Raw genomic sequence first — 15,827 nt, 5'->3', positions numbered from 1 at the left:
TTCTCGAGTCGTTTTCTACATGAACGTTACGCACCCGGATGCATTCAGCACACCAGTGTTGCCAATTTAGCGGATTTGTCGCCATATTTAGCTTCTTTCCAGACCCCCCTAGCGACTTAATTAGTGAAAAGCTTCTGGCGAGAAATTTAGCTACTTTTTCTGGTGAATTGGGGATAAATCGTGTTGACAGTCGCCAGAGATAAAAACCCTCATTTTTATTAATTTTCCTTCTCAGCCTAAAAAAAAAGAAAAAAAAACTCGGCGCGTCTGGCTCAGTGGTTTCCTCGTCTCGGCTCGGTTATGTGCACATAACCGAGCCGAGTCGAGGAAGCCACTGAGCTCTGCGCACACCCGTCTGTGTCGCAGTTGGTATTCTGATAAGGACTGCCTGTGTAGACTCGAGGCGACGCCGACGCATCTTTCTCCTTAATTATACAAGTTACAACAACAGTGTAAAGTGTAGGCAGCTATACTTGCACATCATGGTAAGTAGGATTAATTACGTATGCCTATCGATATTTTGGTTTACTGAAACGTTTTATGTTTTGTTATTGCATGGTCACAACTCACAAATAGAACATTTATCGCGACTATAAGCGAGGTAGAGAGTGGGCTGCCTGTTTGAACCTGTTCAAATATTGTTCACATATTTGTCTGTCAGACTCAGGTCTATATTAGCCCAAACATTTAGATTGTCGTAGAGGTTTTTTTCCGTCAGAATCGAAAAAAAAACCTCTACGAGAATCTAAATGTTTGGGCTAGGTCTATATGTCTATGCCGCCTCCCCTGGTCTGTTACTAGTATATTCACGATAAACTATTGTTGCATTACAACACTTTTCATTTGGTAAAAGAAAAGAAAACGCCCCGTCTTGTCTGACAGCGCCACTCTCTTTATTTGTAGCTCTCTCTCTCTATCTCTCTCTCTCTCTCTCTCTCTCTCTCTCTCTCTCTCCAGCTCTGTTGAATTAAATGTAACATTCTCTTTTATTAGATTCATCTTCATGATCAATCTGTTCCTGTGGTGAAGTTGTAGCCAAGCATTGGAAGTTATAATGGGTAAGTAGGCTACATTAATGATTTATTATGATGACCAATGATGGATGCCACCAAAATGTGGAACGCCCTACCAACAGTCATTAAGACATGTGAATCCCTTGACTCCTTCAAAACCGCTCTCAAAGGGCACCTACGGATGGCTGCAATTCGAAACTGGCCTCTGTAAAATCTGAATCCCCCCCACCCCCCCCCCACCCCATTTTCCCTCACTGTATATTGTATCTTTTCCCTTTTTTGCTTCCCATATAATGAATTTAGCTACATAGAAATGTCTATTTGTATGTCTCTAAATGTTTGTATGTCTTTAAATTAGGGCTGTCAAATGATTAAAATTTTTAATCAGATTAATCACAGCTTCAAAATTAATTTAATCATGATTAATCACCATTCGAACTATGTCCAAAATATGCCATGTTTTCCTGTTTATTGTTGTGGAAATGGAAATATAAATGACAGAAAGCGGATATACATTCGTTTTTGAATGTTTTTTGTTTTCTAATGCATTTAGTATAGACATGATGTGATGTGAGCATCTGTAGGCCTAGCCTACACTTTGAGTTAAATCAACACTGGCTTTTGGCCATGTAGACTGCGGTCCCCCAGGAGGAAGTCACTAATGTTGCTCTGGAGAGGGAAGTCTGGAACACTCTGGTGGAGCTGTTGCCCCCGCGACCCGACTAGGGATAAGCGGTTGAAGATGGATGGATGGATGAATGGAGACTGGGGTCCCAGTCCAGAGATGAAAATCATAATAAAATGGCCTAGGCTACTTTCAGGCTTCAGTCAGTGTTTTGGTTCGTAACTGCCCAGCTAGCAAGTCATGGCGCGCCGCGGACGTGAGGCGGTCCCCGCGCCCCGCGGATCGTGTCCTCCGCCGGGCGCGTGACGCGACGTGGGCAAGTCGTTCATGATCAGCGGAGTTGTGCATTATCTCCGCTGTGCACAGCAGCACAGGGGAACTGTCTTTAATATATCCATGGTCGTTTTCAGTTGCTTTCCATGTGCGACACAAAAGTACCATGTGTTTGTTTTGGTAATAGCCTACTGCAGGCGCAGCCATGCTGATTCACGTAATCGCGTAGCCGTAGGACAAAACGAAACCAGCCGGACAAACATTAATGGCATTTTCAAAATATCCACAAGTTGCGACGGACCCGAGTGATTCTTGCAGCGCGCTGATAGCTAACACTAGTAGTGTGTGTGTGTGTGTGCGTGTGTGTGTGTCAGTGTGTGTGTGTGTGTGTGTGTGTGACTGTGACTGTGTGTGTGTGTGCAGTGTAGCCTAATGGGGCTTTGCTAGGCAGACAAAGTAACGCAACAGAGTTACAGAATCAAACCACTTTGCAACCAAACTACAATACACAAGCTATCTCTCTGGTGTTGTTCAATCATGACTGTGTGCTACACAGTGACAGATTTGTTATGCTCTGGACGTTCCTGAGCCGCGCGCACGGGCGCATGTTAGGGGGAACACTAACATGCGTTAATTGCGTTAAATATTTTAACGCAATTAATTAACGCAATTGATTAATGCCATTAACGCGTTATTTTTGACAGCCTTACTTTAAATGTTTTGATGAATTGAACAATGTGGACCCTGTTGTAAACAAGTGTAATGCTTAATTGGGTCGTCCACTCACAGTTGACAGTCTTTGTATTGAGTTTGTGCTTAAAATGTACTGTAAATTCTACAAACTGTTAATAAATATTTCAATCAATCAATCAATCAAAGATGGCCCCTTGCAATTCGGATGATATGGAGATGTTACTGCTTGAGTGGCAAACTGGCAACCATGGAACAAATACTATAGGCTAGGTTGCAGAAAATATAGCCTGTTTATTTTTCTCATAACATGTGTAAAGGAAGAACAAACACAGCTTGTAAGATCAATTTTGAAAAAGTATAAATGTTAGAAACAGAATATAGGGGTAATAGTCTCCTCCGGAAGTAGGTACATTGTTTTCCCATGCTCTTTTCTTTTTTTCCATAGTTTATCCAGAGATGGAAATTACTCAAATTAAATTCTGTACTTTTCCATACTCTCCATGGCTGTGTAGGTACCCTGAATAAAATATATCTTTAATAATAACCACTGATCACTTAAAATTATAGGGCTGTCAAATTATTAATTTTTTTTAATCAGATTAATCACAGCTTCAAAATTAATTAATCATGATTAATCACCATTCAAACTATGTCCAAAATATGCCATGTTTTCCTGTATATTGTTGTGTACATTTGTTAACATACCTGTAGTATTCTGTTTATTTAACAAATCAACACATAATTATGAATTATGAATTAATATTCTTATGAACACAGAGAGGAACAGAACTTGAACTGTTTGCATAAGGGTTTGGAACAGTACTCTGAATCTAGCCTACACTAGGCACTGTGGTTCATCCATATAACATTTTCAGTTTACAGAACTTAAAGGTATATTCAGTGATTTCACTTAATTCAAATATCACTTATTTTTTTGTTTTGTTGTGATAATCCTCTCTACTATAGAGTGTGCTGGCCATATAAGGAGTTCCTCCCTGTCCCCAGTTAACCCCTGGGGGTCAAAAAACCTTAGGTTTCGTTTTTGACTCTCTATCCTGATTGGACGAAAGGCTGGGTCCCACAGCCAAAAACGAAACCTAAGGTTTTTTGAGTGAAATCACTGAATATACCTTTAAATAATAAACTCTCAGGCAGACAAAAAAGAGGAGCTCCGTTACTTTGACGCAGAGCATCGATATAAATGAGATTAAATAAGAAATAAGATTAAGGCAAACATTGGAACATTCTTTCTGTAACAGTACAGTATTTTAACTTAAACAAAAAATCAAACATGGCCAATACAACATGGCCTATACATGCATGTGGCCCTCTTATTTACTCATGCTTCAGCCAGTTGCTCAGGCACACCAACTCTCATTTTCTGAGAGCAAGGCTGCCCTTTTCTTGTTCACAATGTGACCTGCAACCGAGAAGAGCCTCTCACATGGGACTGAGGTTGCAGGAGTGGCTAGATTTTTGCGAGCCAGCGGGGCCAGCTTGGCATGAGCTCCTGCATGAGATGCCCACCACTGCAAGGGGCATTACTCCGTGCTAATGGGGGGCTCTGCTCTGTACCTGTGCATGTCTCTGTCAGGCTGCATCTCTTCCTCTGAATCAGAATCTGAGTCCATCTCCAGAAGAAGGCTCATTTTCTTCTTGCGTGGCCCATCTTCATCAGTGTGTGGAGATGCTCTGGGTGGTTCTTCACGTAGCATGCCTCCAAGTGTGGTCCACACTGCTTCTCTCTCTCCGTCTTGGGCACACCCTTTAAGCCTTTAAAACCTGGATCCAGTGCTGTTGCAATCTTGAGCCATTCATTGTCCATGTTGCTTTTATTTGGCGGGAGGATAGGTCTTCCTTGATCTTTTCTTGAAATCTCACCACATATGCAGGGTCCTCATCAGAGACGGCCAACTTATGATGCAAGTGGCAGAGTGCAGGTAGTACCACAGAGCAGGAGGCGTAAGTCTCCCCACCCAGAAGCTCAGTACAGTGACATACCTGCAGAACACACACACACACACACAGAGGAAAGGAAAGACGAGAATTGTGTTTGTTATTTACAGCTAGGTAGAGTAGTGGGACACGAGAGAGTATAACGCTAAAGGTTCACAAAGTTTATTACACAAACAGGAACATATACTGTATAGTGCTGGATCATAATGACGTGACAACAGCAGCTGACCTTGCTGGCACTGAGATGTCTCTCGTAGCCTATCCATAAACAGTGGTGGAAAGTAACTAAGTACTTTTACTTAAGTACTGTACTTAAGTACAATTTTGAGGTATTTGTGCTTTACTTGAGTATTTCCAATTTCCAGTACTTTTACTTCTACTCCACTACATCTCAGAGCCAACATTTGTACTTTTACTCCACTACAATTATTTGAAAACTTTAGTTACTTTAGTTACTTTGGCGATTTTAATTTTGATTAGAAAACATAAATTAACCACTTCAACCCAATACATTTTGGCCATTTGAAAATAGCCGATCTACAAGCTCACAATGCGTCGCGTTGCGACGCATTGTGAGCTTGTAGATCGGCTATAGACTTTGTACACATTTTGAACTTGTGAAGTGGGACATTCTGCAATATGAGTACTTTTACTTTTAGTACTTTAAGTACATTTTGATGCCGATACTTTTGCACTTTTACTCAAGTACATTTTCAATTCCGTACTTTTACTTGTAAAGGAGTAGTTCTAAATTGCAGTATTGGTACTTTTACTTAAGTAAAACAATTGAGTACTTTTTCCACCACTGTCCATAAAGTATATGCTACAGTACAGGCAGTACACAATACATATCAAGTACACTGTATCTCAAGTTCAAGTACACAGACTAAGATGTACATGGGCAACTCAAGATATAACGCTCTTTGTAATAGCATTTAATTACATTAGTATCACTTACATTGCGTGTATGGTAGGCTACACTATATGTGGGAGTGGGATTGGAGTTTATCAAAGGGACTTATGTAAAAGACTAACATTCCATGCACAATTCTAGGCGTCCTTGACATGAAAAATGTTGAGCACCATATAGTAACATACAGTGTAGGTTTTTCAGAAAACTGTTAGGATTTAGAATACTTTTTTTTATAGAATCGGCCTCAGGTCTTAATAGGTTAAAGGGATAAGTTCAGTTTTTTTTTTACTTAAGCTGTATGAAATACTTGCCATTAATTTAGTTGTTGCAACTGTATTAATTGATTGCCAGAGTCCCGTGGTGGGAGTTCTGCTCTGGTTTTGGTCAATATTAAGCAGTTCCTGTCATTTTGTGGGGGCCATGCAGTAAATGGTAAATGGTAAATGGTGCATTTATATAGCGCCTTTATCCAAGGCGCTTTACAGAGATTGTGCATTACATTCACCCATTCACACACACATTCACACACCGATGGCAGCGGAAACCATGCAAGGCACCAACCAGCACATCAGGAGCAATTAGGGGTTCAGTGTCTTGCTCAAGGACACTTCGACAGTAACTCTGGGGGAGCCCGGGTTCGAACTGGCAACCTTACGGTTACCATCCAGGCACTCTACCCCTGAGCCACCTCCGCCCCTGCAGTAAAAGTAAATGAATTGATAAAACTAACGTAATTTGTATTGTTGTTGATCTACCCCTCTATCACATGGAACAATATTTTGGGCGTAGTGATATGGACACAAAAAACATAGTTCCGTGTGATAGTAGGGTAAAAAATGAACAAAAGTTGCATTAATATTTTAGAAATAGGTCAACAATACAAATTACGTTAGTTTTGTGGATAAGATGCGTGGCCCCCAGTGCCCCCCACAAAATGTCCGGAACTCCTTGATATTTCACCAAAACCAGAGCAGAACTCCCACCACGAGACTCGGGCAATCAATGAATACAGTTCTAACCACTATATTAATGGCAAGTATTTTATACAGCTTAAGTAAAACAAATCTGAACTATCCCTTTAAAGGAGAATTCCATGGTAGAATGCTTTCTTACCTTTCTTTGTAGTTGTTACGTCCCCACCAAAGAGGTCCAGGTGTTTCTTTTGTGCAAAAACTCCTTATTGGTTATTTTTCCTACCATAAGCCCTCAATGAATTGCATTGCATTGAATGGGAATTGAATGGGGCTATGGGGTGTTATGCTAATTAACTTATTTCCATCTAAATAAGTAGTAAAGTGTGCCGCTTGGGATATTATTTGCATTATGAAGAGAGGATATATACAAAAAATATATAATTTTAAGCGATGGAAATAAGCAAATTAGCACAACACCCCATAGCCCCATTCAATTCCCATTCAATTCAATGCAATTCATTTAGGGCTTATGGTAGGGGAAATAGCCAATAAGGAGCTTTTGCACAAAATAACACCTGGACCTCTTTGGTGGGGACGTGACAACTACAAATTAAGTTAAGAAAGCATTTTAGTATGGAATTCTCCTTTAAGGTGATACATCCCCCATAAGCAGTAGTTAAAGTAGATCAAACTGTTTTGCAGTTTTATGATCTGGAACCGACTTGGAAACCCTTCTCCTTCCGTTTGTCCCTCTGAGAAAACTCTGAGATTACACTCAGATCACAGCAGCGCCATCTAGCGGCTGTGGAAAATCAAATGTCTGAGCATTGTTATGCCGCACTGTGCATACCAAAGACTTGGAGCAGGCTCAGGTTCCCATACGTTAATTGAAGAATCTAATTGAACAGTCGTGCATGCTCAAATGGAAGTCCGCAACAGTTAGTGATGTTAGAAAATGTTCATACATTTTTCAAAAATAACAGAAATAGATGTGGATCAACTATTTCCACAATTTCTTTATTTTTTTGCATAATAATAATAATAATTCATAAATATCTCATATTGTCATATCTTCTCTGTGCAATTTTGACAAATTGTAACATTCAAATGTTAAATGCAAAACACAAATCGTTAATCGCAATTATTTGTGTGACAATTAAACCTCAACTTATTTTGTAATCAAGACAGCTCTAACTCGTTGCACACTGGACGTGTTTTGCGGAAAACCGATGGAAAAACGCAGCTGAAAAGCCGAAAAACGCAGCAGGGTGTAGAGACTATCCATCTATCCATCTTCAACCGCTTATCCCTAGTCGGGTCGTGGGGGCAACAGCTCCACCAGAGAGCTCCAGACTTCCCTCTCCAGAGCACATTAGTGACTTCCTCCTGGGACGTTCAAGGCCAGTGAATCCATGTAATCCCTCCATCTGCGCCTAGGTCTGCCCCGGGGTCTCCTCCCAGTGGGACGTGCATCGAGGACCTCCCTAGGGAGACACCCGAGAGGCATCCTAACCAGATGCCCGGACCACCTAATCTGGCTCCTTTCCAGGTGAAGGAGCAGCGGCTCTACTCTGAGTCTCTCCCGTGTGACTGAACTTCTCACCCTGTCTCTAAGGGAGATGCTAGCCACCCGTCGGAGAAAACTCATTCCGGCCGCTTGTATTCGCAACCTTATTCTTTCGGTCATGACCCACACTTCATGACCATAGGTGAGAGTAGGAACGAAGATTGCTCGGTAGACAGAGAGCTTTGCATTCTGGCTCAACTCTCTTTTCGCCACAACAGTGCGGTACAGCGACTGCAATACCGCCCCTGCCGCTCCGTTTCGCCTTCTCCGTCCTCCCCTCACTCGTGAACAAGACCCTGAGATACTTGAACTCCTTCCCCTGGGGTAATGCCTCATTCCCTACCTGGACTGCACAATCCACCGGTTTCCTGCTGAGAACCATAGCCTCAGATTTGGAGACGCTGATCCTTATCCCAGCCGTGTGCAGGGACGTAAATTAGTATCAACTACATAATATCCATAGTATCATATCATTTATTTTATTTTACAGTGATGTTGTCTTCACAATAATATATGTTACTAAGACAAGTTCTGTTTTGATAAACACTGAGCTACAAATGCAACTAAATGGATACTCAAGGTTAAATGTACACGCATGGTTTTACAGGGTACTAACAGTCACTGACTAGCATGACTGTGTTACATTTCTGTGCTGCAACAGATCCGGGAGAGAAGGGGAGGAGTCCTCTGGAGGGAGAGGAGGAGGGGCCAGAGGGACAGACCCAGAAGGCTGAGTCCAACACGGCGTCCTCTCAAAGACCTGTCACTTACAGCCACAGGTAATCACTACAGTTTTATTAAAAATAATATTAGTAATAATAACAAAATGGGTCATATACAAAAAGCCAAAGCTTGTCTCCATTGTGGTCCATTAATCGCTGCATTAATCGACTATAAATGTGCCATCTTTCCTTCCCTGTTGTCCCTTTCCCTCCGCTTATGCCCCCCTCCCATCACCACCCTTCACAGTATTGGACCAATTAGCTCACCACCACTTGGGGTGTCAAAGTCTCCATCTCGGGGATCGAGATCTGTGGCAGAGGTAAGATTACTTTGATTTGCCTCTATCTGACTTCAGTAAACCAGGCATTTCGTTTTGCTAGCTCGCCACCATGCAGTGATGGACAACATGCAGTGGATCTTAGCTGGTGGCAGGGTTTTCCCGCTTGACCGACAGGATTATATTTGATTATATTTGGAGAAATGGCCATAGACATATTATAAGTAATGTCACAAGAATATTTGCAGATATAGGCTACTGATAATTACACAATTTACACCGTGTTACATTACTACAATCTGTTCCTGTTTTATAGTTAACTAAATAATATATCTACTCCTATCATGCAAAGATGTCATTCAATGAAGTGGGCATGAGTAAACTATTTGTGTGACTCTGTCGCATCATTTAACGTAGAAGACTCTGAGCTCTGTTCCTATGATGATTAGAAGGAGACGCAGACAGCTGTGTAAAGCTAGATTTGTGCTTTGTCGTATGGCAGTGTTGAGTATCAGAAATAGCAGACATAGAAGCTCACACAATGTGGCGCCTTGCAACGTGTAGTGAGCTTGTAGGTCGGATATTCTCAACACACATCACCAACGTACGACGGATAGACATGAAAGTATACAGTATACATTCATTATAGTGTGCGTGCGGGCGTGCGTCCTAAAGACTCACGATTACAGTGTATCTGTGTTTCTGTTTGTGTTCAGAGTTTGCCTAGGGAGGACACCCATTCTACCCATTCTCCGGAACAGGCGATGCCACAGAACTCTGGTAAGTAACTTACCAGAGATCACACTGTTAGTGAATGTGGGCAGATAACACACTGTTACGGTAGTTCTCTACTGCATGACGTCGGGGGTGGTAAAGTGTCGAAAGCTTCCCAACCATCGCATAGCAGCGGGCTTGTTGTTGAGCCATAGGCTATTTTTCACCACCTTCCAACTTTCTAACCAACTGATCAGGCGACTTCATTGGACTGCCAGTCTTTAGTAATCAATCTGTAGTAGTCTGTTTGGTGGAGAGCTACCTTTATGGAATCACTCACTGCCACCAATCGCTCTGTATTTTCATTGGCATTGACCATTATATTATGGAGGTCTTAACGAAGACTTATATGGGAAAATGCGAAAACTCACATTCAAGTATTTTTCTCTCAGAAACCGTAAGGACTACAGTTACAACACTTTAAACTGTTCAGGCTGATTACACCTCAAAATACATACATCAATAATATGATCTATTAAATCACATTACAAGTACAGTAACTTCCTGTATTGATTGATCATCTCAACTGATTGTCCCTTTCACCTCACACATATTTTGTTCTGGTATCAACAAACAACCAATGCTGTTCTTTTGTCTCTGCCTTACAGCTGGTGAACCCGAGCAGCCTGAGAACTGGACAGAATCTCAGGTAAGCTCCTGGCTAAAAACTGTAGGAGTCAAAGAACAGTACGTCAAGAAACTGCATGAGGAAGACGTTAATGGACCAGTTCTCCTCACACTGACGAAGGACTATTTAAGGGAAGAGATTGGTATGACATCAGGGCCTGCCCATTTGCTAATCAATAAGAGAGATGAACTTATTAAAGGCCCTGACACCACCCCAGGTCAGCAAAAGACATTAAGTGTCCCAAAAAGTAAAAAGGGAATTAGGAAAAACAAACAGAAATCCAGTCAATGTCTTCCAGGGGGAAATGAAGGTCACCCAGTAGATATTGTAGAGACAGATCAAGGTGTGCTAGGTGAAAAACAAACTGGTCAGGAACATTCTGTCTCAAAGGAGGACTGCAAACCACGACCTTTCGACAAAGATGGCAGTGATTTTACGTATGTAAAACACAGGGTTTTGGAGCCTGAGTCTGGTGTTTTTGATATGATTGATCCTTGTCATGAATACAAGTCCTTTGCTACAGCTGCTACATTGGACCGCGTAAGATTACAAGCAAAATTTGCCAAAGAGGTTTTCAAATTTGGTACCGGCTGTATGAATATGAGATCAAATGGCACAATTCACTTTGGTGTGATGGACAGCAGAGATGATGCAGGGTACACACACGGTGAGATCATTGGTGTCCCTGTGAAAGAAAAAGACATGTATGTAGATGCATTAGATCACATTGAGAAGAGCTTCACTCTTCACCCCTCTGACAGTGAGCATGTACGCCAATGTATACGTCCACCCCGTTTCATTGAAGTGATTGATCGCACAAGTAGTGAGAAAAGCTATGTAATAGAGGTTGACATTGTACCATCCGTAAGTATTGTCAATGGCAGAGTGTATAAAGTTTCCCTACCAAACTTCAAAGAGGAGGCCAACAAAGTCCAATTTGAGAAAGGTACAATTTACCGGAGGGTGGGCTCAAAATCTGAGACGGTGATTGACAAAGATGACTTCTACCAAAGAGTTGGATATAGGGATGCTCAAAGGAAGGAAGCTGAGGATGGTCAGTCTTTTCATAAACCGGGCATTCGCCAAGATCTAGGCAGAAAACTCACAATGCTTTTTACCAGTGGCAAGAAATTCATTGAAGAGAAATTGTACATACTTGTCACAAACCGATTCAAACCAGAAGATCTTTGCAGCATTGAATGGCTACTCAACATGAACGTATTCTGTGTGTTTGACTTTGACCCAGACTCAAATAAGTCAGGACTATGCAGTAGATTCCTTCAGCACCATGCTGCAAATTTGCATTTTATGCAGAACTACAGAATACCAAGTGGTACAATCTGTGAATTTAAAAGCCACTTGCATCTGTTTGAGCAGACAAGCTGGATCTTTTGTAATGGCCGCACTGACTACAAAGGAAATGAAAGCCCCTGTGATGAAATGACTTGGAACAAAACAAAATTGACTCTCCTGAAGGAATCTGTGTCCTTGATCTGTAAACAGATCTTGCAAAATGCACCATTCCAGGTGCTTTTCCTTCTCACATCTCCAGTTGAGAAACCACTCTTGCACACCTTTAATGAGTTTTTTGCTAATATGGAAGGTCATGATGACATAATTTGCATCTCTCAATCTGAGGAATACTTTCAGAAGTGGCAAAGCTCTGCTGAGTCTTTATGTGAAGCAAAAGATGTAGACCGTTTCAGTGTTGTAGGGATGAAAATGAGCCACATTGATGGAACATTGCAGCAACTCCAACCAATATCATCACGAGCCACCAAACGTTTGCCCACGGTTGTAAAGGGGCAATGTGTTCTTGAATCACGCGAAGAAGAAAGGATGTATTCTCTTGAAATTCTAGGTAGCAATCACTGCGATGAGACGAGTGAAGAATTCATCAAAGCAGAAAATGTCAACATTGACCGCCAGTTTTACCATGGGGGAAGAGTGGCTTGGTTGAATATTTGGCTTGCTGAGAAGGCATATGTTGGAGAGATCATTGAAAGGGATGCTTATCGTGACATTTCTAAACTTGTCAGTGATACCTTGAAACAAGATACTGATCAGAATCCTGTGAGCATCTTCAACATCTTCCATCAGCCAGGTAGTGGTGGCAGCACTGTGGCAAGGCAACTGCTGTGGAACAACCGGAAAGATCTCAGATGTGCTGTGGTGAAGCCATCATACCCTGCTTCTGTTGTCACACAACATGCAGTTCAGCTGAGAGAGCATGAGGAAAAGGACTTTCAGAAATGTCTTCCTGTGCTCCTCCTGATTGAAGATTCAGACAAAGAGTATCTTGATGATCTGAAGAATGAACTACAGTTTGCCATTAATACCAAACAAGTCCACCAAGGAACACTTTGTTTCATTTTGTTGAGCTGCAGACGATCTAATGATCCAGAGAAGAAATGCAAAGAATCTCCATTACAGAATGTTTCTGTCACTCACCATCTCTCTCCTGTAGAGAAGAGGAAGTTTGCTAAAAAACGAAAGATTCTTGAGGGACAGTATCAGCCGGAATTCATCTTGACATTTGTCTTGATGAGTGAAGAATTCAGCCCGGCGTATGTGGAACATTTTGTGACACATTTGCTCCAAGGCATTGATCTTGAATCTGTTGTCACTCGCCTCATTCTCTATGTGGCATTACTTAATACATACGTCCAAAACTCTTTCATTTCTCAGTCCCATTGTGAAGCGCTGCTTGCAATAACCTTCCACATGGATAGGTTTCGCCGACATACATTTGAGAAAGCTCTCAGTGAACAAGCTCAACTTGTCTTCATACACCTGCGAGATGATAAGACTTACATTGTATCTGTCAGAATCATCCATCCCAAGGTTGCCAAAGAAATCCTCCAACAGCTTCTTGGAAAAAAGAGCCAAAGTAGTTTGGCAATGGATCTTCTCCATGAGAATGTGCTTTTTGAGCACAGGTTCGGAAAGGAAGAGTTTTTGGGGTTTTTGAGGGCACTGTTCTTAAAGCGTTGCAGAATCAGCAAAGGGGATGAAACGGACAGTTTTTTCTCTCCTCTTATAGAGCATGTGTGTAAAAATGACCACCATGAAAAGGCAATCGCATTGCTCACGGAAGCATACCAAAGTTTTCAAAAAGATGCATTTTTTGCACAGCAGCTTGCTCGCCTTCATTATACCCACGGGAAGTTTGAAGAGGCTAAAGACTGGGCAGAAAAGGCAGCCAAGCAGATGCCCAACAACTCGTACATACTAGACACAAAAGGCCAGGTGTATAGGAAATGGTTCAATGCCAAGTGTAAAGCCCTTGAAAAAGTACCCAAGACGGCAGAAAATACAGCAGATGCTGTGGACACTGCACTGAAAGCCACGGAGTGCTTCAGAGAAAGTGAGAAGGCAGCTATTAAAGATCCAGGAACTATGAACGCTTCAGGATATTATGCTGAGGTTGAGGTTGGATTAAGCCTGCTGAAATTTATGTCTTCATTGGATGTGTTTTCCAACGCACACAATGGTCATTCCGAATGCATGCAATATTTGGTTACAGACTATATCCCTGCAATAGTTGAAAATCCTTGGGAGCGCTTTCATGATCGTTTGAAAAGTCTTCAGAAGACAGTGCAGGAAGCCTTGGAATGGATCTCAGAGGAACTCAGCTTCTTCCAGAAAGACATCAATGAAGATGAAGAGGACACTGTAAGTACAGAAATGAAGATAAACAATCCTTTGGCATGGTTGGTGAAGAAATCTGAAGAGTATGGGAACTACTTCTCAGACACTTCCACAGTGGAGCAGTGTCAGTCAAATCCAAACAGTCTGACTCATTTAGAGAAGCACATGCTTAAATACCGCTTTGGAGGAGGCAATATCACATGCATCCTTGCTAAACTGACTGAACTGAAAGAAACTGGTGCAGTTAAACTACTTGAGTCCATCCTTTCTTTGTACCCAAGGAACCCACTGAAGGCCAAGCTTGAACAAATGGAACTTTGCAATTACATAGCAACCAATCTAGCTTTGAATTGCCTATCTCCTCGGTCTCAAAAGATAGCTCCTCTAAAAGATCTACAGGCACTCAGTCGGCAGTTCCTGACTGAGAAAAAGTGTTTTCCTAGTGTACTTCTCTTTCTCACCTTGCTGTTTTGGCCAGAGGATCATGACACAGATCAGGAAAGAGAAACCAAATACGGAATTGTCCAAACGGCGGTGGAACAAATGAACAAAGTGTATTGGACAAAAATGAAGGACATTCTTCCACGAAAGAGAAGAATCTACACACATTTCTTTCTCCGAAATGGTAGTGGATTGGACAAAATTGTCCATAAAAGCAAGTTTAAAACGATTACTAAGATGCTCTCAGTCACTGAACAACGAATGAAATGGTACAGCGGAGAAGCATGGAAGATTCCAGAGATTGCTAAGATTTTGAAAAGTGTGTCTGGGTGGACTGAAGATGGAACCGTGTACCTTGAAGGGCCAAAGAAAAATAAGTTCCATATTGTCCCTCTTCATGTGTCTTCAGTGCCTTCTGGTAATGAAAACATCACATTCTACTTGGGATTTACGAACAGAGGACCTGTTGCATACGGCATCGAAGTGACAAAATAGTTTTGCATGAGAAATGGTCTTTCACGTTTCAGCAAACAATGAAACACATAATTGAATCTTGCCTTCTCCAAAGACTAGTTATACAGCTGACCAGGAGGCAATTGCTTGTTAGTTTATTTTCCACCGCTTGCTATTCAATTCAGCAGGTCCTCTCGTCTGAACTGAGGTCGTAGTAGTCGGTAGGGGTCGTGGCTTCCGTTTGCTAAATCAATAAACCGGCTAGATGACAATGCCATGTCGGTAATGACAACTTAATCTTGGTGAATGTGGTTTAACATTATTTACCTAAACCAAGAACAGAACACAGCGTATAGGCTGTTTACTTTCAGTGCCCATTAGTCTCACATATCCATTTTCAAGTAGCAAATAAGGGATTATTATTTTATTTCTTCAACTAGAAAGTAATCACTGAATGCCAATGCGTAAATGTTGTACAGATTCAGGCTATCATGATCAATATTTCAGATCATTGCCACAAACTCTGAACAGCCATATATACAACAAATGCTTGTGAGATAAAAATGCGTATAATGCAAGAGTATACACATGCAGGACCCAGTGTACGTTAAATTCATTCATTCAAGACATATATTGGAAATATGTCTCGTTTAGCTTGTTATAATAAGGAAAGTGCACCTTGACCTTAAACAGTGAACCGTGTTCCTCAACCAGCTCAATATACTGGACATTACATGAAATCAGACACAAAAAAGATGTCAATAATGTTATTGCTGATACTTTGTCCAGAGTGTCATTTTCACAGATTTCACATGATTGTATTATAGTGTGAACATTCTATGGTGAGGTAACGTTAAAAACATGCTGTTTGATCCATTGCACTGATTTAGTGATTTTACTCTGGCCTATTTTTGGAAGAGAGCTGT

At 41.5% G+C, this 15,827-nt stretch overlaps 1 protein-coding gene across 1 annotated transcript; it reads left to right on the top strand.

Moving 5' to 3' along the window:
* Nucleotides 1-374: 374 nt before the first annotated feature.
* Nucleotides 375-14,944, top strand: LOC310869093 (sterile alpha motif domain-containing protein 9-like). Its single transcript, XM_083779683.1, has 6 exons — nt 375-485; nt 994-1,058; nt 8,616-8,733; nt 8,924-8,996; nt 9,671-9,734; nt 10,337-14,944. The coding sequence occupies exons 2-6, from the start codon at nt 1,055-1,057 to the stop codon at nt 14,941-14,943; spliced, it is 4,866 nt and encodes a 1,621-aa protein (XP_083635809.1). The 5' UTR covers nt 375-485; nt 994-1,054; the 3' UTR covers nt 14,944.
* The last annotated feature ends 883 nt before the right edge of the window (nt 14,945-15,827 follow it).

This window comes from Protomyctophum parallelum, assembly GCF_964188405.1.
Source record: "Protomyctophum parallelum genome assembly, chromosome: 13".
Taxonomy (NCBI): Eukaryota; Metazoa; Chordata; class Actinopteri; order Myctophiformes; family Myctophidae; genus Protomyctophum; species Protomyctophum parallelum.
Note: the sequence above shows the minus strand (reverse complement) of the source record. Positions and strands in the feature narration are given on the sequence as shown.